The sequence below is a fragment of the Blennius ocellaris genome (assembly GCF_963422515.1).
Source record: "Blennius ocellaris genome assembly, chromosome: 19".
NCBI classification, from domain to species: Eukaryota; Metazoa; Chordata; class Actinopteri; order Blenniiformes; family Blenniidae; genus Blennius; species Blennius ocellaris.
Window position 1 is genome coordinate 6,000,777 of NC_137668.1, and position 24,814 is coordinate 6,025,590.

Below are 24,814 nucleotides of genomic sequence, written 5' to 3' on the forward strand. Positions count from 1 at the left end.
GGCGGGGGGGGGATATATACATATATATATATATATATATATATATATATATATATATATATACATATATATATATATATATATATATATATATATATATATATATATATATATATATATATATATATATATATATATATATATATATATATATATATATATTTGCTACAAGTGTAACAAAAGTCACGTGTAAATAAAACGTCCAATTGTGTAACTGCTGGACTCATAACTGGTGAGTAATTTCAACATTTGAAGCTGAAAACAGACTTTTTAACTACGAATATCTTGAAAACTCTTTTTACGCATTGATAAATCCTATTACGTGTACAAATTGTATTACAGATGAGCAGATATGACGGACAAAATACGAGACGACTTTTGCAGATTCAGGTTCACATTGACAAATACTATTACATCTACATCTATTATGACTTTGGACAGAGGAATTGAATTACAGACAGACAACTCTCCAGACGCACTGACAAATAGTTTTGCGACAATAATATCCCTATAGAAAACTTTTTCTTTCTTTTCTTTTTTTTCCCAAATTGTATTCGTTGAAATGATACGCAAAAGTTTTCTGAACAAAAAAGTAAAAACGGTGCGATTTCACTTGAAACGATGACTTGTAAATGCATTATTTTAATAGATGCGACTCATATTCTGGTTGGAGGTTTAGTCCAGAAAATACGGTAATCAAAACTGTGAATGTTGAAGTGGTGATTAAAACAATTAAAAATACAAAGCGAGCGCAACTTTTTGGAATTCTTTTCACTGGAATCAGTCGTTGTAAGAACAGGCTCTGCAGGAGGAGACCAAACACCGAGCAAAAAGTCAAGACTCATAAAAACTGTGTTTCCAAACGTGATTTTCACGTAGTAAAGTGAAAGTAGCATGTTTGTGAAAGCGTGACGTGATGGTTCGTGGCGCTTCGTTCTCCCCTGGTGGGCTGGAGTGTTTACCCCTCACCGCAGACCGGGACACACAAAACGCACACACACACACACGTCGTAATTACTGTGATCACGTCCTCCCAACTTTCCCTGCACCTCCGCTCACTTTACAGCCACACCAGGGCCACGGATGTCTTTGTTTATGTTGCTGCTTTCGTTCTGACACGGTTATTCCGCGCGCCGTGGGCAAAAAAAAATTTTTTTTTTAAAAAGATCCGCGATAAGATGCCTTTGTTTTCAAATGGAGGGCAGGTTATATCACACGAGGGAGCTATACATAGACTTCCCACCTCCACACCCACTTGCCTTTTGCACAGAAGGCTCAACTGGCGAGATCCAATCACGACATGGGCGGAATTCAAGCGCGCAGACGCTCGCCGCCGAGTGGATGTTTTGCATTCGATTACAGAGGGAAGGAGATCCTGGAGTCTTCGGCCTTAACTTTTTCCTTTTCCCATCCCCCGCCTGCTGTCCGCAGGTGGGCTGGCAGTTGCGTAACCTGGTGGGCTCGCTGCGGGCGGACAAAGGCGTGGTGTCCCTGACCCTGAAGAAGCGTCCGCAGAGCACGCTGAGCTCCGCCCCGGCGCTGCTGAAGAACATGCGCTGGAAGCCGCTGGCTCTGCAGGTGGGACCGCCGCTCCCTTTTAGAGACGTTATTAAGGCCCGGCGCCGGCCCACATCCATTCCCCCGCGGCGGCGGCGGCGCTCCCCGTACGGCCGCAGCCAAAAGCGTGTAATTAGGTCAGCGAGCTGCAGCTCAGCGTGGTTTTTTTTGTATTGTTTGCCAGCTGAAACCCGTCGGAAGTGAACGGGACGAGGGGAAGCGATGGCACCCGACGCCCACGCTCCCACAGCTCGACGCGAGCGATGAAATGTATTCCCCTCATTATGACTGATTACAATGATGAAACTCTAAGAAAAAAAGGAAAAAATAAAAAATCCTCATTTTGTAAGCGATTGCTGGGCGCGGAGGACACGGTCACCATGTTTCTCCTCGTAAAAACAAAAGAAAGTCAGTCTTGACTGCTATTGTGTTCACGTCAGTAGATTCCTAGATTCATCAGGGAGATTTATTCAGTCTCATCCTCAATCATTAGTAGAGACTGAGTGACACATCCTTTTTTTTTTTCTTCTTGCAAATGTCACAATGACGGCTTTTGGAGTTTTTCGCAAGAAAATTCTAGCAACAAACATGTTGCAAAAATATGACATCATTTCAAATAGGGGTTTTTTTTGTTAGTTTTTATATTTCAGTCGTGATGATTGTGATAATCTGCAATACAGATGTTGGATTTACACTGAAATTTCTGCCCCGTTTCCACAACACTTTCAAGTGAAAACGTACAATTTTGGGAGTCTGTTTACATGACAACAGTGGTCAGACCCACTGAAAACACAACTTTATGAAAACTCCGCCGACATGGAAACAGGAGCAAATGCAACTTTTGTAAAATGCTGCTACTGCTCATGAGCACCACAGCTTTAGGAGACAGCTCTACTGCACATGCTCAGTAGATGGACAATAAGATCCAACTTGGTCGTCTGTCCACTGGAATGAATCCGTGTTCTCGCCATTGCTCATGTATGAGGTTTCATTACTAAAACAATGAACAACTCGTGACCTGGCATGCAAACGAGATCCTTTTCCATAGTTTTCTGAACCGTGCCGTGTAAACAGACATGGTTTTCAGAACGTTGCCGTGACAACGTGAAGGTTTTCTGGAATGAAATCCCAAGAGCCAAGCCATTTCACTTGAAACATTGTGTGAATGGGGCTTTCAACTCGTACCTGCATTTTCAAAAGTTGTCGTACACCATTGCCTCCCACATGTCCCGTTACAGTACATCCAGTAGAGGGCAGTGTAGTTTAGCGTAATGTAACATCGAAGGTCAACAGTGAGGCAGGAATTATTTGTGAGAAATTCCAGGCGAGGGAATTCCGTTCGCCAAGGTCGTAATAACAATATTTGTGTATATTTGTTTGTTTCCCTGTATGTCTGGTAGCAAGATTACGTTAAAACTACGGTACGGAGGCGGTCGAAATTTTCACCACAGACGGATATTAGGCCGTGGATTTTTTTCTCAGAAATCTCTGATTGTTGTTGTATTGGAGACAAGTTTGTATCCACACAGTCTTTAGTCGAAGAAATCCATCATCTCTGTGTTATTTTGTCCGTTCAATGGCTGCACACGAGCATTGCTGCGCAACACCCCCCCCACAGGTCATCGGTGGTATTACTCTGAAAGACACAGATCTGTTTGCTCTTCCTGCAGCCAACCAGAAGCCCCGGCAGCAGTTCGGCCACGCCCTCCGGCACGCCCACCAAGAGCTCCGCCCTGCAGGACCTCTACATCCCGCCCCCTCCCTCCGAGCCGTACACGCCGCAGTAGGTCCCCCCCCCCACACACACTCCCCTCCATCTCGCCTCACGCGTGACGGCTGAGCTCTAATGTACTCTCCATCTACCTCTGCTGTTGCTATAGCGATGAGACAGGAGCCCTGTCTGGAGACGAGGCGTCGCGTAACCACGGTGGCGTCAGCGTTGCTAAGCGCTCTGAGTCACCCAACTCCTTCCTGGATCAAGAGTCTCGCCGGCGAGAGGAGGAGGAGTCGGTGTACTGCACCACGCCCACATACGGTGGGTTTTCTCGCCCCCGTTGGCGCGCTGGCGAGGGAGGTCGACCTCGCGCTGCTGAAGCGAGGCACTTTAGAATAATTCCAGGGAGCGGGATCCACCTGGAGCCACAGAACGGCCTGCAACTGATATGAATACCAGCTTCTGGGATTTTTATTACAAGTATACAGCTTGTGATAACCATTTGTAACTCGATTAGGGAACTGTAAGTGTTTTATGAGGAGATTTATAAGAAAATATCTGTGGGAAAATTCCCTCAAATCGTTATGATTAGAGTTTGTTTTTTTCCCTTCTGCTTTACGTTTCGGATCATAATGTTGCAGGTGAATATTTTAATACAATCCCTTGATTCTCAGCAGTAACTCTCCAACAAATCCGTTCAATCCCCTTTTCAAACGTGCATGTGTGGGATGAGCGGCGGAGCCGACGGCGTGGGCGATAAATGCCGCTTGCAGGCCCACAGACTCGTCCCTCTAATGCGTGGCCAGCGGACAATTATGGCTCGTGAACAGGTTCTCCGAGCGAGCGGGAAATCTGTCGCAAAAACAAAGAAATGATCAACGGCTTTCAGTGTGTTAGAATCCTCAGATTGTTCGCCGTCCAGCAGGTTCGGCTTTTTATCTGAGTGCTTTTTTTTTTTCCTTTTTCCATTCATTCATTTAAAACCAAATCGACCATCATTCAGCCTCTTTATCTCTAAACTTCAGCAACGGTGTTTGGCGAGCGACAGGAGATGTTGACCAGCCCGTGTGTGTGTGTGTGTGTGTGTGATTGCAGGCAGGCTGAGGCCCATCTCCATGCCCGTGGAGTGTAACTGGGTGGGCGACTACGAAGACCCGGCCAAGCTGAACAGAGAGAGCCGCAGAGGTGAGCGGCGTCGTGCGGAGCTCGTCTCCTGTTTTGTTTAAAAAAAAATGAATAAAGAAATAAATAAAACGCTCCCGTCTCCGTGGATTAGAGAGACATCTGCGCTTGTGTGCGTGCGCGGTCCCTCCCTGCCTCGCTGTGATTAGCATCACAGTGGAATGAAATAAGAGGGGATGAGAGGAGGAGGAAGTGAGGGAGGGAGGGAGGGAGGAGGAGAGAGAAGGAGGGGTGTTACAAAAAAAAAAAAGAAAAGAGGGATGAGAGGAGGCAAAAACAGAAATGACTATTCTCCCTGACCTCCACCTGAATCACTCCACGCAGTTGCCATGGCGACGCTGACAGCAGCTACTCTCGCCGTCTCACTCTCCTCTGGTCTGGCCGCTGCCTAGCAACCGAGGTGGAGGGTGGGAACCGCGGGGGGGGGAGAGAAAGAGAGGAAAGGTTGAGAGGTAGCGAAAGCCCTGTCTCTCTTTCCCCGTGGAGAGGTGGAGAGAAGTTAAAAAAAAAAAAAAAAGACTCCCAGAGAGTCACGGAACAAATTTAGCCGACTGTGATGAAGGTGAACTCACATTATTGAGAATTCCAACGTTCCCAAACACGTCCGGGGGTTTAAAAGAGAAGTGGATAGGAGGGAATATTCGGACACACCCACGGTCTCCTCACACCTGGCCCCGCCCCCTTCTCCACTCTCAGCCAATCACAGGCCAACCGGCTCTGCATGGTGCGTTCAGGTACCATAAAACAATAGGAACCAAGACAAACATCATTGAATCGTTGCAACAAGAACACCACTGCAGAGATGTGACACTATTTTTGTAATTTTTCTTAGCAGACAGATATTGTATTTTGGGCAGAAAGGAGATTTAGCACCTGGTGTCTCTGCCACAGATATATTGGCAGGAAGCCCCCCCCCCCCATCACCACCACCCAAACAAGACTACCTGGACTAAAACGTGGGAGAGTTGGAGAGTTTTGGCAAAATCGGTTGTCATTTTTATGTTGAGGGGGTGGGAGGGGGGAGGGGGAGGGGGTGGGGGGGCAGCAGCTGTTGAATGTAAAAAAGTAACTTGTAATCTAACCTACTTTTAAAAGCAAGTAATCTGTGTCACTTTTTAACAGAGTATCTAGTAACTATTACTTTTTTCAAGGTAACTGTGGCGACACTGCTAAAGTAAATTGAGGCCAGTGGAAGTGATTGTGAGGCTGCAGAAAGTAGGTTGCTGCTTCTTTTTTCTTTTCTTTTTTTTTTTTGTTTTCAGTTTTATTGGATTTTCACATCCAATTACACTTTTGGACGTAACAGATGCAAGACAATTTCCAAAGACGTTGAATCAGAATGCACATCACCAGCTTTGTTTCTTCACTAATTAAACCAAAACCACATTCTGACATTCTTGTGAAAGTGTGTAAACAAAGTGAAGTCGTGGGCGACGTGTGAACCGGAGTCAACCCGACAGGGGGCGCTGCAGCCGACGGGCCGTGACAGTTTTTCTTGTTTCCCCCCCTCAGACGGTATCAGACCCGAAAGCGCCGCTGTGCTCAGAAGATGTTTCGCATTAACTGATTAAACGATCGTATTTAAAGGTCAACATCTTTATCAAAGTGCCCCAAGTTTGCCGAGTGTGAATAATGTGACCTTTCAGTGTTTCATTTGGCCTCGTTAGCCGCCGGCTGAGACGGCGATGACGAGCGTCTGAACGCTTGTGTCCCCCAGAAGCTACGCTGATGCGCTACGTGGGGCTGTCCGGCGGCGACGAGCGCACCGCCGCCGAGGAGTACTCCTCGCACACGGCGCGCCCCGGCAAGCGCTCCAACGACACGGCCAAGCGCGCCAAGAGGCGGAGCCACCACAGCCAAAGCCCCTCCCACTACGTGATGCAGACCAATCAGAGAGAGTCGCCGCCGCCGCCGCCGAGAGACCCCGCCTCCATCTACCACGTAAGACAAAAATATTTTTAGTTACTTCATTAGTTAGCTGTTTGCTTGTTTTTTTTAAGGTTTTCTCGTTTTTGTCGTTATACATTGATTCTATTTCTTCATTGTATATTTTTCTGTATATTGTACATTTTTTAAACAATTTCCACTAACACGGAAATGGCATAAATGTTTTATTTTTCCGTTTTCATTTGTAAACCTTGTGTAAACGGGGCCTTATTTGTATTTTTCTTTCTGAATTAATTTCTTCATATTTTTCAGTTTTTGTTTTAATTCATTTTCTTGGTTGCTGCTTTTTTCTCTATTTTATTTTTCGGGTATTTTTTTACTCCAGTATTTTTCTGATATTTTATTTGATTTATTTGAGCTGAATATCATTTTTCATTTATTTAATTTTCTCCCCTCTTTGTTTGTTTCTTTATCACTTGCCATTCTTATTTATTTCCTACTTTTTAAGTGTTCCTGCTTCTTTTATGTTTCATTATGAGAACAACAGTCTTCTGTCTTTATCCCCGTTACAATAACACATATAAGAAGCATTGACTTTCTCAATCCGCTGTCATTAACTCAACAAAACTGTCCATCTCTCTCTTTAATATATTTAATTTAAAATCTGAGCCGAACCACTTAGTTACGGTCGTTGGGTGAATTTTTAATTGAGAAACAGAACAAAGTTCTCCTTCCCTCTAAAATGACTCCGTGTTGACAAAGACCTCGTTGCAGTTGGTTTGTCGGCGATGCGTGAGGTTCAGGTTATGAAACTCCGCCCCTCTCCTGTCTGCCTCATCTTGTTTTGACACCGACCTCACAGTCTGAGACGTGATTGGAGCGAAAGGAGAATGTTGAAGCCCCGATGAAAAAGTGCTGCCGTGTGAAGTGTGATCCGGCGAGTGCTGACTCCTCGTTGCCCCGCCTCCGTCACCCCCGTGACGTCCGTCCGTCCTCGCCGCCCTCCGACCGGCGGCGACCTCACACGTCCTGACAGCGTCTCCCGGGAAATTAAAAGCGTCTGCATGTGTGTGTGCTCGCCGTCCCGCCGTGTTTACGGCCGCGGCGGTGGCAGATGGCGCGTCGGCGGGAGTGGGCGGGGCCGTGTCACCCGCCCTGCGGAGCGTAGGGGGGGGGGGGCGGCGAGTGGCCCGGCTCCAGCCCCTGACATGTGGAACACCGTGACATCAGAGCCCCGTCTGACCCGTCCGGGAAGGTCACGCCTTCGCCGTGCCGCCGAGTTTCACCTCGTCCACAATCCTGCACCGATGACTGACACCTGAAACTGAAGCGTCTGTTTCTGTCGGGTTCCGTTTGTCCGTTTACATGCCGACGGTGCTCAGGGCCCCCGATAACGCAACTTTTTGAAAATGGTTCCCAAAGCAGAATTTTTTTTAAAAGCACTCACGACTCCGTTTCCATAGAAACCGAGGGGGAAACGCAACTCTTCTGAAATGCTGCTACTGTGCATGCACAGCACGCACGTGGTTCTTGGTTTTTTTTGTGTTTTTTTTTAAAACACCTTAATAAAGGAAAAATAATAGCAAATAAACAAGAAAAATGTCTGAATAAAACAAAAAAACTAAAAACATGAAGGAATGAAAAGAAAATAGAAAAAGATAAAATGAGGTACGACAATGTTTTAGAATGCAAACGGATGACTTCAGTTGCATTTACACGACAACGGTGCTCCGAGTCCCCGAAAACGCAACTTTTTGAAAATGGCTCCCAAAGCAGAATTTTTTTTAAAAGCACTCACGACTCCGTTTCCATAGAAACCGAGGGGAAAACGCAACTCTTCTGAAATGCTGCTACTGCGCATGCACAGCACGTACGTGGTTCTTTGTTTTTTTGGTGTTTTTTTTAAAACACTTTATAAAGGAAAAATAATAGCAAATAAACAAGAAAAATGTCTGAATAAAACAAAAAAACAAAAAACATGAAGGAATGAAAAGAAAATAGAAAAAGATAAAATGAGGTACGACAATGTTTTAGAATGCAAACGGATGACTTCAGTTGCATTTACACGACAACGGTGCTCCGAGTCCCTGAAAACGCAACTTTTCGAAAATGCGTGGAGTCTGTCTGTGTGAAAACGGGGAAAAGGCAACTTTCAGGAAACATTGCTCTGCACATGTGCAGCACAGCCGCAGTAAATAATTCTTCTGCACGTGACTCCCAGTCTCTATTCTCCTGGGACTTGTAGCTTTATTTTGACAGTCATGTCCGTGTAATGCTTATAGCATATTGTTCTCTGCGAGCATGTCTGTGTCGTTTCATTCCACAAAACGGCACCAACTTGTGGCCCAACATGGAAACTGCATTAGTTTCAGTAGTTTCTATGTAAACAGACATTGTTTACGTAGAAACCTGAAACTTTTCGGACACGATGTGTGTACGACAGATTTTATACGACAATCAGAAATTGTGCAGCAATAGCTCATCTTTACAACCAGAGTGACTTTGGATTTTTGGAAATATGAATTCACTCATCCATTTCAGATACAGTTTAGCCACTTAGAGAGAGAAGACAGATTAACTTTAATGCGCTTTAATCGTCAAACTGGCAGAAAGTCACATCTGCTACTGGAACTGAAAGAGCAAATCATTTTCATGTGTTTGGGGACTTTTAGAGCTGGTTGATTCTCACGAATGTCACGAGAAAGGTTTTAGGTCTTAGGAACGAGGTGATTACAGGGAGAAAAAAAAAAAAAACGATATTGAAGAGGCTGTGGTTAATCTGATGCGTGACATTTTCACGAGTAAAAGTTTTGACATTTACTTTGAGAGTCACGACAAACGAGTTTGATTGTGCTCATAAAAGATCGGAGTCTGTGTGAAGTTGAGCCAAACAAAGGAAACGGCTTGTCGATCTGACACGTCATGTCTTTGCAACGTCGTTTTAAACACAAGTTTCTCCGGCGGAACTTTTAACGGCGCCGAGCTGCAGTGTGGCCGGCCGGGGAAACGCCTCCCTGTCAGACGTTTGCCCGTGTTGTTCTGCTTAGCGAAGCCTCTGTCTACTCCCAGAGGCCCTTCGCTAGTTTTTTTGGCTCCGTCCAACCTGAACGTCCGACCTGTTCAGGGAAACGTCCTCGGTGGTCGCAGACGTGTGTGAGAGGAGGCGGTAGTGAGACGTTCTTCTTGTGTGCCTGGACGTCTCGGGCTTCGTGTCGTCACTCCTGCCCGCCCTGAGATCTGTCAACTTTTATATCCCAGGATTCATTGCTGCAAACAAAGGCCACTGATTCATGCTGACAGGCTGCTCTCTCTCTCTCTCTCTCTCTCTCTCTCTCTCAGACATATCAGCAGTCCTCTTCTCTGCAGACAAAGACCAGGAAGAAGAATAAAGGTAAGATTCCACCTGTTTGGTGCGAGCTGTGGTCAGACACTCGTTCACTCCAGCTGATGATTGTTATTGTGTGTCACTTACCCTAAAGCCCCATTAGTGCCAAAGTCTTCACCCGCAAATCACATGTTTCCTTGTTAAAAATGTGTAGATTGACCTCAGTTGAAACTTGCCTGAAGTTTTTTTTTTTTTTTTGTATTTTTTATTTGGGCTTTTTGTTCAAACTGGACTCGCCCACAAGGCGGCGCAGCCAAAACAGGAGATTTTTGTGGTCGTCAACACAAGCGACTAATATCATAAACCCACCTCTGTTAAATTAGCGGATAGCCGCTAACCGCTAATGGTTAGCGGTTAGCGGCTTGTATAAACATGAACCCCGTTTACAAATGAGCCTGTGTTTCATTTTAAGTCTCAAAAACATCGTAGATGTTTGTAGACGATGCCACAATCGTTTTAAAAAAAATATTTTTATGTGTCACCAAAGGACTGCTATGCTATCACGATGCTAACATACGTACCTGTCAAAATCTCACATCAAATCAAATCAAACTTTATTTATAGAGCACTTTTTATATAGAAAAACGAGCAACTCAAAGTGCTTCACACAAAATAAAAATAGAAAAAAATAGAAATAAAATAGAAACACGTGCACACCCACACCCAACCACACACACATACACACACACACACACACACACACATACCAACCCTAACTGCCCGTAACAGAGTATAAAAACTGATATAAGAAAACTGACATGGACTCTTGAGAGAGGAATTAGCTGTATGAAGGTGACGTCAGAACGAGCTCCAGGTTAGATTGTTTTCCTAGTACAGTTTAAGAACTGATTGAAAGACAATTGGAGGGGGGCTGGACAGTTTTTGGTCCTGGGGCTTCATGTTTGACTCCCCAGTCTTTGACGAAGAACTGTCAACTTAAAAGATTTGTCCATAGTAAGAAAGAAAAGTGCTGACAGGCTCCTCCTGAACGTCTTTTCTCTGCTGTTGAGACGGCCGGTTCCTCGCTGGGGTTGTTCCCGTCTTCGGCGCTCGTCTGTTCCTCTTCTTCCAGTCCCACCACGCTGCGACAGTAAAGAACCTAAACTGCTCCCTTCTCAGTTTCCCTGCATGTGCTGGTGGCAGCATCTTTCACAAAGTCGTCCTCGGCGTCGATCGGGGCCTGAAAAACCGACGGATACGAATCATACTGGTCGCATTTCAATCTCATCGGAGCTAATTATGCTTCTAATTGTCCAATTTCATTGACTGTTGATCATTGAATGAATTCCCTCCAACATTTTCCTTCATCCACAATCAGTTTCTTTGCCTCTGTGACCACAACCTCTGTTTTTTTTTTTTTTTCATTCCCTCCACCAGACTAACGAGGATCAACATGTTGCCTTCGCTCGTTTCACCATCTGCCGTCTTGAGAAAGCCTGAAAGCTTTTCACTCCGTCTGCACATTTCATTTGTTTACAGCAGCGAGACCAACGTTTCCAAGACCAAAGTGACGATAGCAAGTCAGAGATGCTCGCAGCTTCACCGAGCGGCACGTCTGTCCAAACCTCCTGGCCCAGAACGAGGGATCGTTGTGGCTTTTTGGGATGATTAGGACTCGATTACAGACAAATTAGAGACGGTTTCAGATGCTAACATACAGACAATCCAGGATCTTGGAGAGTTTCAGGATGATCTGATCACGTGAAGCTTAGAACTCTGTCGCTGTTCTGTAGCGTCCGCCGAACCCTCTCTGGGATTTCCCGTTGCCCACCCCTTGGTGGCTGAGTTGCTGGGTAGTCCTGCACTCTCTCTCCCCGGGTCTCAGACCAAGTTACCGCAAACAGAGAGAACTGTCTGGACTGTTGTGGATTTGGGTTTTTTTCAGCGGGTATATCAGGTGATTTCTCCCTCGTCCCTTATATACAGTCTTCTCTATACGGGTTTACTTCTTACTAAACATCTTGACTCTTCTCAAAAGCCTGTGTTGCTTGAGCTTTGGCCTTTGGTTCCTGTTTCCTTTGAGATCCGCCAATAAGAAACTAAATGGGATCTGGGCTCTGCGGCAGTAAAAGTTCTGTCTTGTTTCCCCGACTTGCAGCAGCCAAGTCTCCTCAGAGAAATCTCTAATGAGCAGCCCGCTGTGAGAAATGTTACAGGGCTTTTATGCCAGAAGAGAGAGGCAATTTTTTATTAAACACCTCTTACCTTACTGCAGCGTTTGATCAAATCCACACATCGCAGTCCCGCCAAGAATCCCCGCTCCATTAGGACGTGAAAGCTTGTCTTCGCGCCAAACGAGCGGCGTTCGGACTACCTGGATTTGAAGGACGGGTTTCTCACTTCACACCGTGTCGTTCCAGGACGAGGGCTGACCTCGCTGAGTCGGAGGCGTGTTTCCTGCAAGGCGCTGGGCCGAGGAGACTGCGAGGGCTGGCTGTGGAGGAAGAGGGACGCCAAGGGTTACTTCTCCCAGAAGTGGAAGAAGTACTGGTTCGTCCTGAAGGACACCTGCCTCTACTGGTACATCAATGAGGAGGTACGTCTCCCACTGCTCCGCAAAACGTCGTCCTCACGAGAGCTCTGAATAACAGGCGAGTGATGAAATCTGTCAAAAAAAACTGGTGGAAATCACGCGAGGGACACAGAGAAAAGTGTCCCTGGAGGCAGATTTTATGCTGAGGACATTTTAATAATCAGGTAGAAGGATTTTAGCCGACGTTGATGTGAAGAATGACTTTCGAGAAATACAAATCACCCCCCCATGATCCTCATTCACACTTTATAAAACCTTCAACTTCCTTTATTTCCTAATTCGTGGGTGAAATAAAAAAAATATATTAACAAGTATTTGTGTTCATCCATGATTTTTGATATATTTTCCGTTGCTTGTCAGTTTCATATTTTCTTATTATTTGTGTCATTTTTTTAAGATGCTTTATTTTGGCGGATTTTCCCATTTGAGATATTTTATGAGTCTTTGCTGCTTTTGCCTCTTTAGTTATTTCGCTTTAATTTATTTATTTATTTATTTTTTGTTACATTTTTTCCCTTCTTGCTTTTTCGTTTCTCCTTTATTTCCCCCCCTTTTTTTTCTTTTTTCTCTTTTTCTTTCTCCGATTTTTTCCTTTTTGACTTTTTTTCTACTTTTTCGCCTCTTTTCTGTTTTTCTTTCCTTTCCTTTCCTCTTTTTCCTTTTTCTTAAAATAACACCTGTACAAGCAATCCCTTTAGTGAATTTCCTGTATCATCATTATCATCGTCAAATTTCCCTGAAAAAGATTTTTGTGAAATGAAGTGCAGTTCAATGTGAAATGGTGTGAAATCGTCTCCAGCAGATTGTTTGCACGCTACTTCATTTTGATCTGAAACACCACCTGTAAGCGAGGAATCGTCGGTGAGAATGGCTCCACGCTCATTTATCTCCGTCCTCACGCGTGTAAACAAACCGCGGCGTTTGACCCAGATGTCTGCCACTTCCTGTTTACCTTCTGTCAGAGTAAAAAGGCGAGTCTCCAAAAGTGATTCATAAAACCTGTGCAGCCAAAAAGGAGGAAAAAAAAAACAGCTGTCATTTTGCTTTCACTTCCTCCCGCCGCCCTTTAAACGAGCGGGGGTTTGTGTCGTCCCTCTCTCCGTCTGCTCAGGACGAGAAGGCCGAGGGTTTTGTCAGTCTTCCAGAGTTTAAGATCGACCGGGCCAGCGAGTGTCGCAAGAAGTAGTAAGTCCTCCGCCGAGACGCATAATCCTGTGTTCATATGCAAAAAAAAAAAAAAAAAAAAAAATTCAAAACTTGCCGTGTCTCTCCAGCGCTTTCAAGGCCTGTCACCCCAAGGTCAAGAGCTTCTACTTCGCAGCAGATGGAGTGGACGACATGAACAGGTAAAGCTGCGTGAAGCTGACGGATGGAAGTCATGCAAAAATAAATAAATAAATAAACAATCCCAGCTGGGTGGAAAAGCTGCATCTTCCTGTTGGTCTGTCTTCGTTTCATTCAGGGTCTGATGGTCCAGCAGAGAGCCACAATTCAATTTAATTTGGATTCTGGAGACCAAATATGACACATTTAATTTCCTTTTTTTTTTGTTTAATTCATGTTTTTTATGAGTATTTATAGTGTAGATTCACATGACATTTTGCCTTTTTCGTCTGTTCACCTGTACGTTAGAGCTGAATCTCCACAATACGTCCTCTCCTATATAAAAAGTACAGAGAAGACGGTCATTCCTCCATTTTATGATACAATCTCTTAAAGGGCTCATATTACGCAACTTTTCAACACTTTCACATCGGCCTCGGCTCAAAAACGTTGTGTTCAAAGTTTATTGCCACAAATTTCTTTCTTTTCCTTGATTTCCCCTCCATTTGAATACTGGATCATAGGAGCTGCATTCAGAATCTGCTGTGTCTGTGTGAGCTGGACTAGCTCCGCCCACACATGCCCATCTATGGGAAGAGGAGGAAGTACTTACTCTCGTGGCGCCATGTGCCAGAGCAGAGCTGAGCTGACCTGCTGCTCAGCCTCCATCTCCTCCTCAGCCTGACCTGTGAAACTGTGACTAGGATTAAGTAAAACAAAGTAATAGAACCAGAACCAACAAGATATTATTTTTGCAGTCTGTATCAAAGTAATTACAAAAATAAAAACCTTTAAATTCCAATTGAATTGTGGGAGGAGTCAAAAGGGAGGAGCCTACCTTGATTGTGATTGGCTAAACCCCCGATGACACTATATAGGGTTTGATTTCTGATTGGCTGGTTGGAGCAACACACTTTTTAAAACCTGGAACAAGCCAGGGAGAGAGAGGACACACTTTCTACCCTTCTGGGGCGTCTTTCCAGGTACGGGGACGATTAGAATTGGAAAACCTTTAGGAAGTGGATTTTGCATAATATGACCCTTTTTTATACAACCTTACAATTAAAGACTCCTTAGAACAGGAAGCATGGGTGAACCTTTGTGATGTGAAAAAAATACAACTTTAAAAATGTAACATGTAACATACATGAGTCATCTTTTCAAAAACACATTTTGTTATGGTGTTATGTCAAATGTAATTTTTTCCATCCTAAAAACATCGTAGATCATATCAATCCACTCGAGTTTCTGAAATACATATTTATCCTAAGATGAAACGTTATCGGGTGGCAGAGGCGTCGTTTCAAGATACTTTTACCGAGAAAAAAAAACAACAGTTCCCCATGAGTGCGTAGAAGAGATGGGAAGAAAAACATGAAGAAACCTGCAGAACCAGACTTTCTGTATCGTTGGATTCCAGTTAAATAGCTGCATTTATTACCGCAGCGTTATGAAAAATGGGTCTAAATCTGCTTTGATCCTTGTTTTGAGATGCTGTTATACACAAAATGAGTGTGAATTGGTGACATGTTGAAACTTTTCTGAGATCCTGTGATTTAAACCAGGCAGAAAACAGACAGAATGTGTAACTTTATATACAATATTGAAGTGATTCCCTAAAACGTTGATGTGATTAAACAATCTCTTTTAGTGCGTCTCCTTGATTGTTATACTTGCAGTTCAGATTTTTGCCATTAAATGAGGTCAAACCAAGTAAAACCCACTCTTTTCATACTGTGTGCTGTTATAACCTCTTTATCTGTCATGTTCAATTCAGCAGTGAACTCATGAGTGTTTTTTCCCCTGTCAGGTGGCTGAGTCGACTCAACATGGCCGCCGTGGGCTACGCAGAGCGGGAGCGGATACGTCAGGATCAGGGTGAGGCTCGGCGACGGCGTCTGTAACCAACAAACACACTGTGACGCTTGAATTTTTCATATTTTCCAACCTTGTCTAATCGCCGACGACTCCTCCGGCAGGGAAAAGCCAATGTTATTGGGAGCCACCAGTGACTCCTCATTAACACATTTATTTGATTATTCTCCACGTCCAGGCTGGAACTCATATTATCTGATATTAAACCCAAGAATTTATAGTTTTCGATGGTTCATCATGGGAATAAAGCTGTTTTATGCTAATAATAATGCCTATTTCTATGTGTTTCTTTTTCTTTCAAAGAGATTTAGCCACACTTGTTCATAACTGTGATTGTTGGGCTGACTTCACTGCATATCAGGCGTCTGCAGCCTTTATGACCAAAAGAACCATCTTCACAATTTCCCACTTCGTCAGATTTGTGTTGAGCCACAAAACATGTAAATGACCTCAAATGAAGAAAACAGATCCCCCCACAAAACAAACCACGAGGTTGCCTTCTTGAGGTGCCATAGGTACGATGTTGATATATTTAGACACATTTTCAGTTTTTTGTGGCTGTTTTAAGACTTTCTTTTCATGGAGTTTCCCGCCTTGGTCATTTTCTGCATCTTGGCTATTTTAACGTGTTCAATGATTTCAGTGTCGATTGATCGCAAATCTGTGTTTCCTAGTGGTTGGAGCACTTTTAGCTGTACTAGTATTTTTTTTCTTTTCCCCTTGCTAATTTATTTCCCTCCTTTTTACCTTTCGTTTCCTGTATTCCATTTTTTCCTGCTTTTTCTTTTTCTTTTTCTCAGTTTTTACTTTCCTTTTTTCCCCATTTTCCTTTACTTTTTTTTACCCTTTTATTTACATTTACCATTTACCATATATTAGTCATACAAATTTTTATTCTTATTTTTTTTTTTTTGCAATTTTATCAGTTTTTAGCAATTCAAGCTATTCTGGCTGTTTTTAGCTGTTTTACTTTATTTAGTTGTTTTTATCCTGGAGGTTAGATAATTTTTTGAAAGCCAGTGTGGACTGCAAATTCAATCAAAATGAAAACCAAATGTTTATTTGCATTACATCTTCTGAAAGCTATAAAGCTTGAGGAGCAAACCTGAGGTCTATGAGGACAGTGTCCCATCATGCAGGTTCCCACTTTAATTTCTCGGCTCCTGCAGTATTTTGACAGTTTATATACGGCTGACCTGAACAGGGTTGTGCACAGACGCGTGTTGATATTGATTCATGTCAGTAAAATATGCGCATACTTGGAAAAATATGTAAATAAATGGATAGAGATCCCAGTAATACGTAGATGAAATGAATGAAAAGAGGATTAAACAGATGATCCGATGAATGAAATGCATGGAAGAGTGATGAGTGATCCGTTTATAGACGTCAATGTGAGTGGATGCCGATGACACAGTGAATATATTGAGCAATGGATGGAACATAAATACATGGAGATGTGAAAGTAGATGGCGGATACAGATGGTTTGTGAAGTGGGTGTGTGGAGTCGTGTGTGTGTGTGAGAGGGTGGATACATATATAGATGAATGGATGAATAAAGTAATGCGTGGTGGGTGGATGAAAAGGACTCGTGCTCGGGTGATTCATTAATATGTATGTGTGAGGGAGCGCACTGGAGGACAATGGACGAGTGGAAGGGTCAAGCTATACATACATTAGACAGCTTTGTGTTGACGTAATGGATTATATAGACATTGGGTGTCAAACGTGAGGCGAGTTGGCGAAAACGGGTCCCCAAGAGGCTCCAATCCGGCCAAACCTCCAAGAATATTGTAGACATTTTATCGGAGACTGACTTTTTAACAAATTTCTTTAAAGGGGTCATATTATCCAGCATTTCAACACTTTCACATGGTCTTGTTGGTCATTATATTCAAACTGTATTGTCCCAAATCCATCTTTTCCCTGATTCACCTCCATTAGAATACTGGATCATAGGAGCTGCATTCAGAATCTGCTGTGTCTGTGTGAGCTGGACTGGCTCCGCCCACACATGCCCATCTATAGTAAGAGGAGGAAGTACTTCCTCTCGTGGCGCCATGTGCCAGAGCAGAGCTGCCTGATTGTGGGAGGAGTCAAAGGGGAGGAACCTACCTTGATTGTGATTGGCTAAACCCCTGATGACACTATATAGGGTTTGAGTTCTGATTGGCTGGCTGGAGCAACACACTTTTTAAAAGCTGGAACAAGCCAGGGAGAGAGAGGACACACTTTCTACACTTCTGGGGCGTCGGTCCAGGTATGGGGACGAGTATTACTGCTGGAAAACATTAGAAAGTGAATTCTGCATAATATACTAAGAGTAGTGACACAACACAGACCTGAGATGAGATATCAGTGATGCGGCCATGAAAGCTAGTAAACAAGCATTAGCCTCAAATTCATGCTCTTGGGGTGAAATTTGTTTTTGAATGCATAATGTAACAGCAATAGGAAAAGTTGTTTGGACATGTCACTGTATTTTGCACCAGAAAGTTTCGTTAAAATTGGCTTTAAGTTGAGATTTTTGTAATTTCTGGTTTGGTTTTTGTTTTGTTTTTTGTTTTTTGGTTGGTTGGTTTGGTGTTTTAGGTTATTGTGGCTCTACTTTACAGGTTCGGCCCACTCGGTATAAAATAGAACTGCATGTGGAACCTGAACCAAAATGAGTTTGAAACTTTTGAATTAGATGGTTGACTTATCAAACAGGTCGTGTTAATGAGATATTTGTTGTACAGGTTGTAAGAACTGGCTTGCGGCGTATTAATATGCAGTGGCTGAATATATTACAAGGCGATCAAAGTGTGGATGGTGAGTCGGTTCGCTGAAGTGATTTGCAGGTTAACACATTAATGAGAATAATAAAGTGTATATCTTTGGAAAAAACCAGTGTGTGTGACCAGGTCGCTCAGAGTACATGCCATAAAATGAGAATCTCTGCATAAGTTCAAAGACTTGATAAAGATTAATGCAGGTGTTTGTAAGTATACATTAACGAAATGCTTTTTTCCCCTCAAAACATGAGCTGTAAATTAAATTTTATAGATTTTATTATGACACTGATCAACAATAAAATCACGAAGAAAGGTGATAATGTCGATATATATATGTTATGTTTTATGGACGTAAGATGTCAGAGATAATGTTACTCTAAATATATTGATTGACGGAGTTATGGTGGTTATAAACAGTTTGTCAATGAACACATACTGCATATAATCCTTGAAGGGTTTTACATGTGAATTAATGTATTTCTAGATTATTTAAGGTGTGGCCTTTTATCCACAGACATGACTCAGCTTGTAGTCATATCAATATCATGTAAAGATGATAAAGAGCCGTTTGGGTGATGTATTGATCGGTGTATTGTTCCTGATGGTGTGTGTGTGTGTGTGTGTGTTTCCTGTAGATTACTGGAGTGAGAGCGAACACGAGGAAGACACCACCTCCAGCCCCAAACAGGACAGCCCCCCACCTCCATACGATACCTACCCACGGCCTCCATCAGTGAGTCACACACACACACACACACACACATATGCCCGTTCACACTCATACAAAGCGGCCTTGAAAACAAAAATGAGAGAAAAAAGCTCGGCGCTGCTCCACATCCCATTTTAACAGTGAAATGTATTCCTCGGGGAGCGGTGGCGATACATTCGGTTTAATAGTTGCTATAATTGAGCTTAAAAACTAGTTGCTCTTCATTATGCATCTGTGGCTCGGGGGCGTAGATGAAAATGTAAAGACAGCAGCACCTTATTAGCTCAGATAATCAGGGTCACCAGACACAGAATACAAAAAAACAAAACAAAACAAGTGTGTCTCTGTGGCGCTTCGCCACAGTTCTGAACGGACGTCCGTCACGTTGCCTCTCTTCTTCTCTTGCCTCCACCAGATGAGCGCCTACCTGGAGGGCCGCACCACCCGCCTGTCCTCCACGGAGACGTCTCGCTCCCGCTCGTCCCAGGAGGACTTCCTGTGCGGCGAGCCGTCCACGGCGGGCGCGGAGCCGCAGTACCACCCCGGCCCCCTCGGGGGCGGCACCATGCACAGCGGGAGGAAGCCAGGCGGCAGCAACAGCAGCGACGCGCAGTACAGATGCGACCCCGTGGAGGTGTGAGAATCTAACGGACCCTTGTCCAGAGGACTGAACGTTGGATCGGCTTCGGTATCAACATAGATTGTACATACTCTCTGTGACCACCAGGTGTCACTGTATGACCACGTAATTCTGCTACTGAATTATAGAAAGAGAAACTTAGAATGTATATTGTTGGAAAAGAATATACATTTAGTTTTTGTTCTACCGTGTAACATTTCCAGACTACTGGTATGTGAACAAGTTTGGATTCTGTTCTGGTTCACAGAACACTTTTCACAAATGTATTATGAAAATGTTATTTTTCAGTAGATGGTGGAAAGATAAACGTGTGATACATTTGTTCCTCTTCATGATTTTGTTATTAATAGTTTGATCTGTTAAGAACCTTTGCAAATGGTAGATATTTTGCTCATGGAGGTTAAAATGGCACAACATTTCAAGTGAAAATGCATCATTGTGGCATTTTTGTTTTTGAAAAGTTTCACCCAAAACACTACAAAAGTTTTCACTTGAAAACATTGCATGAACGGGGCCTTGCACAAAGTATGACACTCTGTTAACAAGACTTCCTCATCAGAGGCCCAGCAGGGACTCCTGAGTTTAATTACTGAACAAAGGATTTTAATGGCTTTTGTTCTGGAGCTCTGACGCGAGGAAAGTCTCAGTATTTATGCTTTTGTGTCGGTCGACATCACGTTTCCTCTCACTGTGCTGTAAAAACCGGTAAACTCAACGCTGTACCTCCTTTGAGATGTTTAAAGTCTCCGTCTCACTCCTTCTTGCAGTACCGTTCCAGTCCTGCTGGCGGCAGCAGTGAGACGGGATCCCCCGGCCGGTCTTCGTCGTCTCAGCGGCGCTCCTGGCAGGACCTGATCGAGACGCCGCTGACCGAGGCCGGACTGCACTACCTGCAGACTGGACCTCTGGGTAATCTACCAAAAAAAATACCATCCGAAGAAAACAGTTCTCAGTCTTGATAAATTTGATAATCGCAAGTTAGAATTACAACACACTGTGTCTGCATCCCCACCTAGTGGCTGGTTAAAGGTACTTCACCTGCTCAACCCACTACTGGTTTGAGAGTCGATCATTAAATTGAAAATAACTTCAAAATAAAAAAAACTTAAATTCGTCCATAGTGACATCATGTTTCACACAATTTAAAATTCTTAATTGACGTCTGTAAAAAAAAGCCTGTGACTCCAAAGTGCTAACCGTTACACCACACTAAATATATAACATTTCCATGTTTCTGCTGCGTGTTTCCTGAAATCTACTCATACAGTCACATCCATCCATCCTTTCCATAAAATTGCATTAATGCTGATAAAAGTGTAAAACTCATCCGTCCTCAGGGACTTTCCCTCTTCGAGTTTATTAAAAAAAAAAAAAAAAAAAAGAAAGTTGCTCCATTAAAACTACCCCTACAAAAAAAAACAAAAAAAAACCCCAAAAGTAAAACATTACGACATAGTTAGATTTTAATTTGAGATATGCAAGTCGGCCATGGAACCATCAAATCTTGGCAGCAGCAGCGTCTCCTCACAGACGAGGTGTCCTTGTTATTCTGACTGGAGGGAGACGTTCCTATCAAAACACGGTGGATTTATTGGACGGATACTCGTAAATCTCTGGCGATCGCTGAATATTTGATGCTGTCCACGTGAGCCCGGGCTCGCTTTCTGTACTTCACTGTAGTCTCACTTTCCTCAGGTGCACCTTTCTGTCCAGACAATGACGATGACGTGGAGGATTCAAGTTTTCACATTGCTTTTTACGATCATTCCAAACAAACTTATTAAAGTATCAAAGTATTAAGCTACAGCTCAAGGGCAGCAGTGGTTTCATGGTCAAACTTTTAAATAACAAACTTAAATTTTAAATGTCTGCTGATGAGGTTTCAAGTGAAAATGTATAGATTTTGCCTTCATTTCAGTAAAGTTTCATGTTTACGACACAACGGCAACGTCAGAAACACTGAAAATGATGTAATGTTTGTATTGGGCCACTAGTGGGTGTTGTTTGTTGTTTTTGTACTGAAACCACACAAACATGTGCACATAGAGTCAATACGCTGTAAACATGACACAAAACAGACAGCCAAGTTGGATTGTTATTGAAGAGCCACCTCTGTGAAAACAGTTTTTCCCCGTTTCCATGGAGATGGAGTCGGAGCATTTTTGACCAAAAACATCACATTTCGCTAATTAGGCACTTGTTTAAGGAAAAAGTTTATAACTAATGATTAAATGAGTATTACTTACAATTTCTTAATTCTTTTGGAGGTTTTGTGTTTTTTGTTCCAGACGTGTCAAAATGTACACAAAATAACAATGCATACAAAAAAGAGACAAAACACAAGTAGGAATTTACATATATATTATTACCCTGTAATTAAATCAATATAAATGAATAAATGTAATTTTTTAATATACATGTACACAAAATATATAAACCTTCACCCAATATACACACACCTATTGAGACAATCTTAATTATAAACATACACATAGAAATGCACATATAACACACAGACATAGACAAAAAAAAGGTGAGAAAAGAATCATTTAGATCTCATCCAAGCCTGAGTTTCTCCATTCACGCCATTAATTTAAGTTAATATGACTTAGAAAAGCAACGTTAATGTTTCCCAGCGACACTTGAACGCACCAAAAGAATGTGTTGTATGAATTTAGTATTATCTGAGTGTGTGTGTGTGTGTGTGTGTGTGTACGGTTGTATCTATCTCCTCTGAAAGTCGTCTGTTTCCCACCCCCCTCCTGCCCCCCCCCCCCCCCAACAACAGAAGACGCCGTCTTCATGGAGCCGGGGCCGGGCGGCGGCTCCATGATGGCCGGGGCCGTGTACACCCTCCCGGCTCAGAGGAACGTCCCGTTGCCCATGGCGATGCAGAGGCTGATCCCCATGGCAACCCAGGGAGGGAAACCCCGCAGCTTCACGCTGCCGCGAGACAGCAACCTCCACACGCTCCTGGCGCCGCCCGCCAGAGAGGAGCCGCACACACACAACGGTGAGGGAGCTCCGGCCGCTCGTCCTGCAGCTTCTGGAAGCGAAGAGGCAAATCTTCACAGATTCATTCAATATTAAATAAGGAAAAAATTATAATCAATTGAGAAACAACAGAATCATCTGCATAAAGCGTCACCAAGTTGTAAATAAATCAAGTAAAAACAATCAAATCAATCGTGATTTGATGTGAGAGGAGTGTAAAGAGAGAATTTAAGCGAACCCTCGTCTAAATAAAAAGGTTTTAAATGGTAAGATGGAGAATATAAAGTGGAGAAGAATTCAAATTTATTTCCTTGTTTTGTTTTGGGAAGATTTAATAAAGCTGCGTTAGTCGATCTTAAAGTGCAGTTTGGAACGTTTCTTTGTCAGGCACACAAATGCTTTATAAAGCAATAACAGGATTGTTAAATCTATTTTAAATCAGTGTTAAAAAGGGATTTATATGTCGTCATTTTGTCATATGAGTGAGTACTTGAGCTTCTGAATCTGTAAATTGTCGAAATTGTTCGTACGAATATGTGGATTGTTCCATAATACTGAATCAGTGGTTAAACGCGATTAAAGTAAATGATTAAAATTACAATATTTAAGATTCTTGCTTTTAAAAATGAGGGAAAAGAAGAACAGAGTTCATTCCTGTTCAGCAGTTTTAAATCAAAGGACCCATTCTTATATCTTCCATATTCATGAAGACAAACATACCAAAGTCTTACTTTGTCAGATCATTTTCTACTTTTTTTTTATTGTTCAAATGACCAAACCTCCTGACTTCAGCTTGTCAGGGGAGGAAACCTCACATCTGGATGTTCACTGGCTCATATTTCAGTTCTCCACTGACTTGACGGCATTTTTAGATCTAAAAAAACTCAACTTTCCGTGCGAAGTACGGGCTTTTAATGGATTTAAAGTGCGGAAATGAAAGTCAAAACGTATTTAGAGGTGGTTTAGTAACATGTAATAGCTTTAACTTCCATCTATTCACATTTTATCGACAACATTAAGAGGCAGTGTGACATTGGGGAAGCGATAAACTCCCGGCAGTCTGGATAAACCAGTGAAATCGAGGTTTGAGGTTGAGCTGCAGGATTGTTTTGGAGGACGCGGTGCCACAAGTTTTCTCTTTTGTTTCTCCACATGATCAATGTGCACCACAGGCAAACACAAACACGCCTTCATTCAGATGTTTTTACGACTCCGATGAACAATCAGGAGTCACATTCAAGCCCAATTTCACATTGAGTGCACCGGACTGGTAAAATATTGCCATAGTAATATTTAAAATTTTGCCTTTTCTTTGATTTTGTCGTTATTTTGTCGTTATTTTGGCAAAAACCAAACAATTACTACAAAAAGTGACTCCAATGTTAACATAAAGCCAATTTTAAATGAAATCTTCAGGTGGAAAATACAGTGAAACGTCCCAAAACCGTCTGGAATGAAAGGAAATCTGTTTTAAACGTTTTCTCAGACATTTTATTTTTATTTTTTTACCATTTTTTGAGTGATTTCACCAGATGGGAGCCTCTTGCGGCCCGCGTTTGTGGCCACAGGCCTCATGTTTGACCCCCTGCCTCAGACTGTCACCGCCTGGAATGTTTTTTTCTGAACCGTTCTGGGACTTAAACCCTCAACCTCCGAGTCTTTTCTGCTTCGACAGCTGTTATGTAACCCCGCCGCCCCCGCGCTGTAATGTGAACGGCAGCGCTTATGCTTCCATTCAGGCAAGCGACGCGTGAACCTTTTCTGAAAAAAAGGTCAAAACCACAGAAAAACAGTCGCTGCTCGTCGTGCAGTCGGTCATTAGACGACATCACGCTCATCAAGTCGAGTAAAAATACAACGTCTCGGGGGGGAAAAAAAAACAAAGATTGTATTTCTCAGATTGACGGTGGGAAAAACAACCTTCTTCAGCGTCGGAGAGGGAAGCGGGAGGCGTTTTGAAGGTGAAGACAGCAGGACTTGTGCCAGATAATAGGAAAAGGCTCTCAGGCAGACACGGATCCACTTAAATCATCCTCAGAGTCGCTGCGCACACACAAAGCTAATGAGGCTAATGACGCCGCGCCGCGGAGGCCACCGGCGCACGCCGACAAGAAACACTGATTTATGTAATCAGGTGAGGCTTTTATTTTTTTTTTAAAGGATTTATTAAGGGGAGCGATAAGAGATGAAGTGTGGGAGGGGAAGTGGAGAGGACGTCCCTGGAGGGGGGGGGGGGGGGG

At 43.2% G+C, this 24,814-nt stretch overlaps 1 protein-coding gene across 1 annotated transcript in view; it reads left to right on the top strand.

The window, feature by feature from the left end:
- The window catches only part of cnksr2a (connector enhancer of kinase suppressor of Ras 2a), a gene marked incomplete at its 5' end in the record, with an annotated part of 66,837 nt that overhangs the window by 36,427 nt on the left and 5,596 nt on the right, over positions 1 to 24,814 (top strand). Inside the window, 14 exons of the mRNA XM_080515197.1 lie at positions 1,432 to 1,578; positions 3,228 to 3,340; positions 3,438 to 3,592; positions 4,367 to 4,456; positions 6,171 to 6,394; positions 9,680 to 9,731; positions 12,086 to 12,261; positions 13,370 to 13,443; positions 13,533 to 13,604; positions 15,392 to 15,459; positions 18,867 to 18,964; positions 19,356 to 19,574; positions 20,348 to 20,489; positions 22,369 to 22,593. Of these exons, the coding sequence (XP_080371323.1) occupies positions 1,432 to 1,578; positions 3,228 to 3,340; positions 3,438 to 3,592; positions 4,367 to 4,456; positions 6,171 to 6,394; positions 9,680 to 9,731; positions 12,086 to 12,261; positions 13,370 to 13,443; positions 13,533 to 13,604; positions 15,392 to 15,459; positions 18,867 to 18,964; positions 19,356 to 19,574; positions 20,348 to 20,489; positions 22,369 to 22,593 (1,855 nt within the window). The remainder of the gene's footprint in view (positions 1 to 1,431; positions 1,579 to 3,227; positions 3,341 to 3,437; positions 3,593 to 4,366; positions 4,457 to 6,170; positions 6,395 to 9,679; positions 9,732 to 12,085; positions 12,262 to 13,369; positions 13,444 to 13,532; positions 13,605 to 15,391; positions 15,460 to 18,866; positions 18,965 to 19,355; positions 19,575 to 20,347; positions 20,490 to 22,368; positions 22,594 to 24,814) is intronic.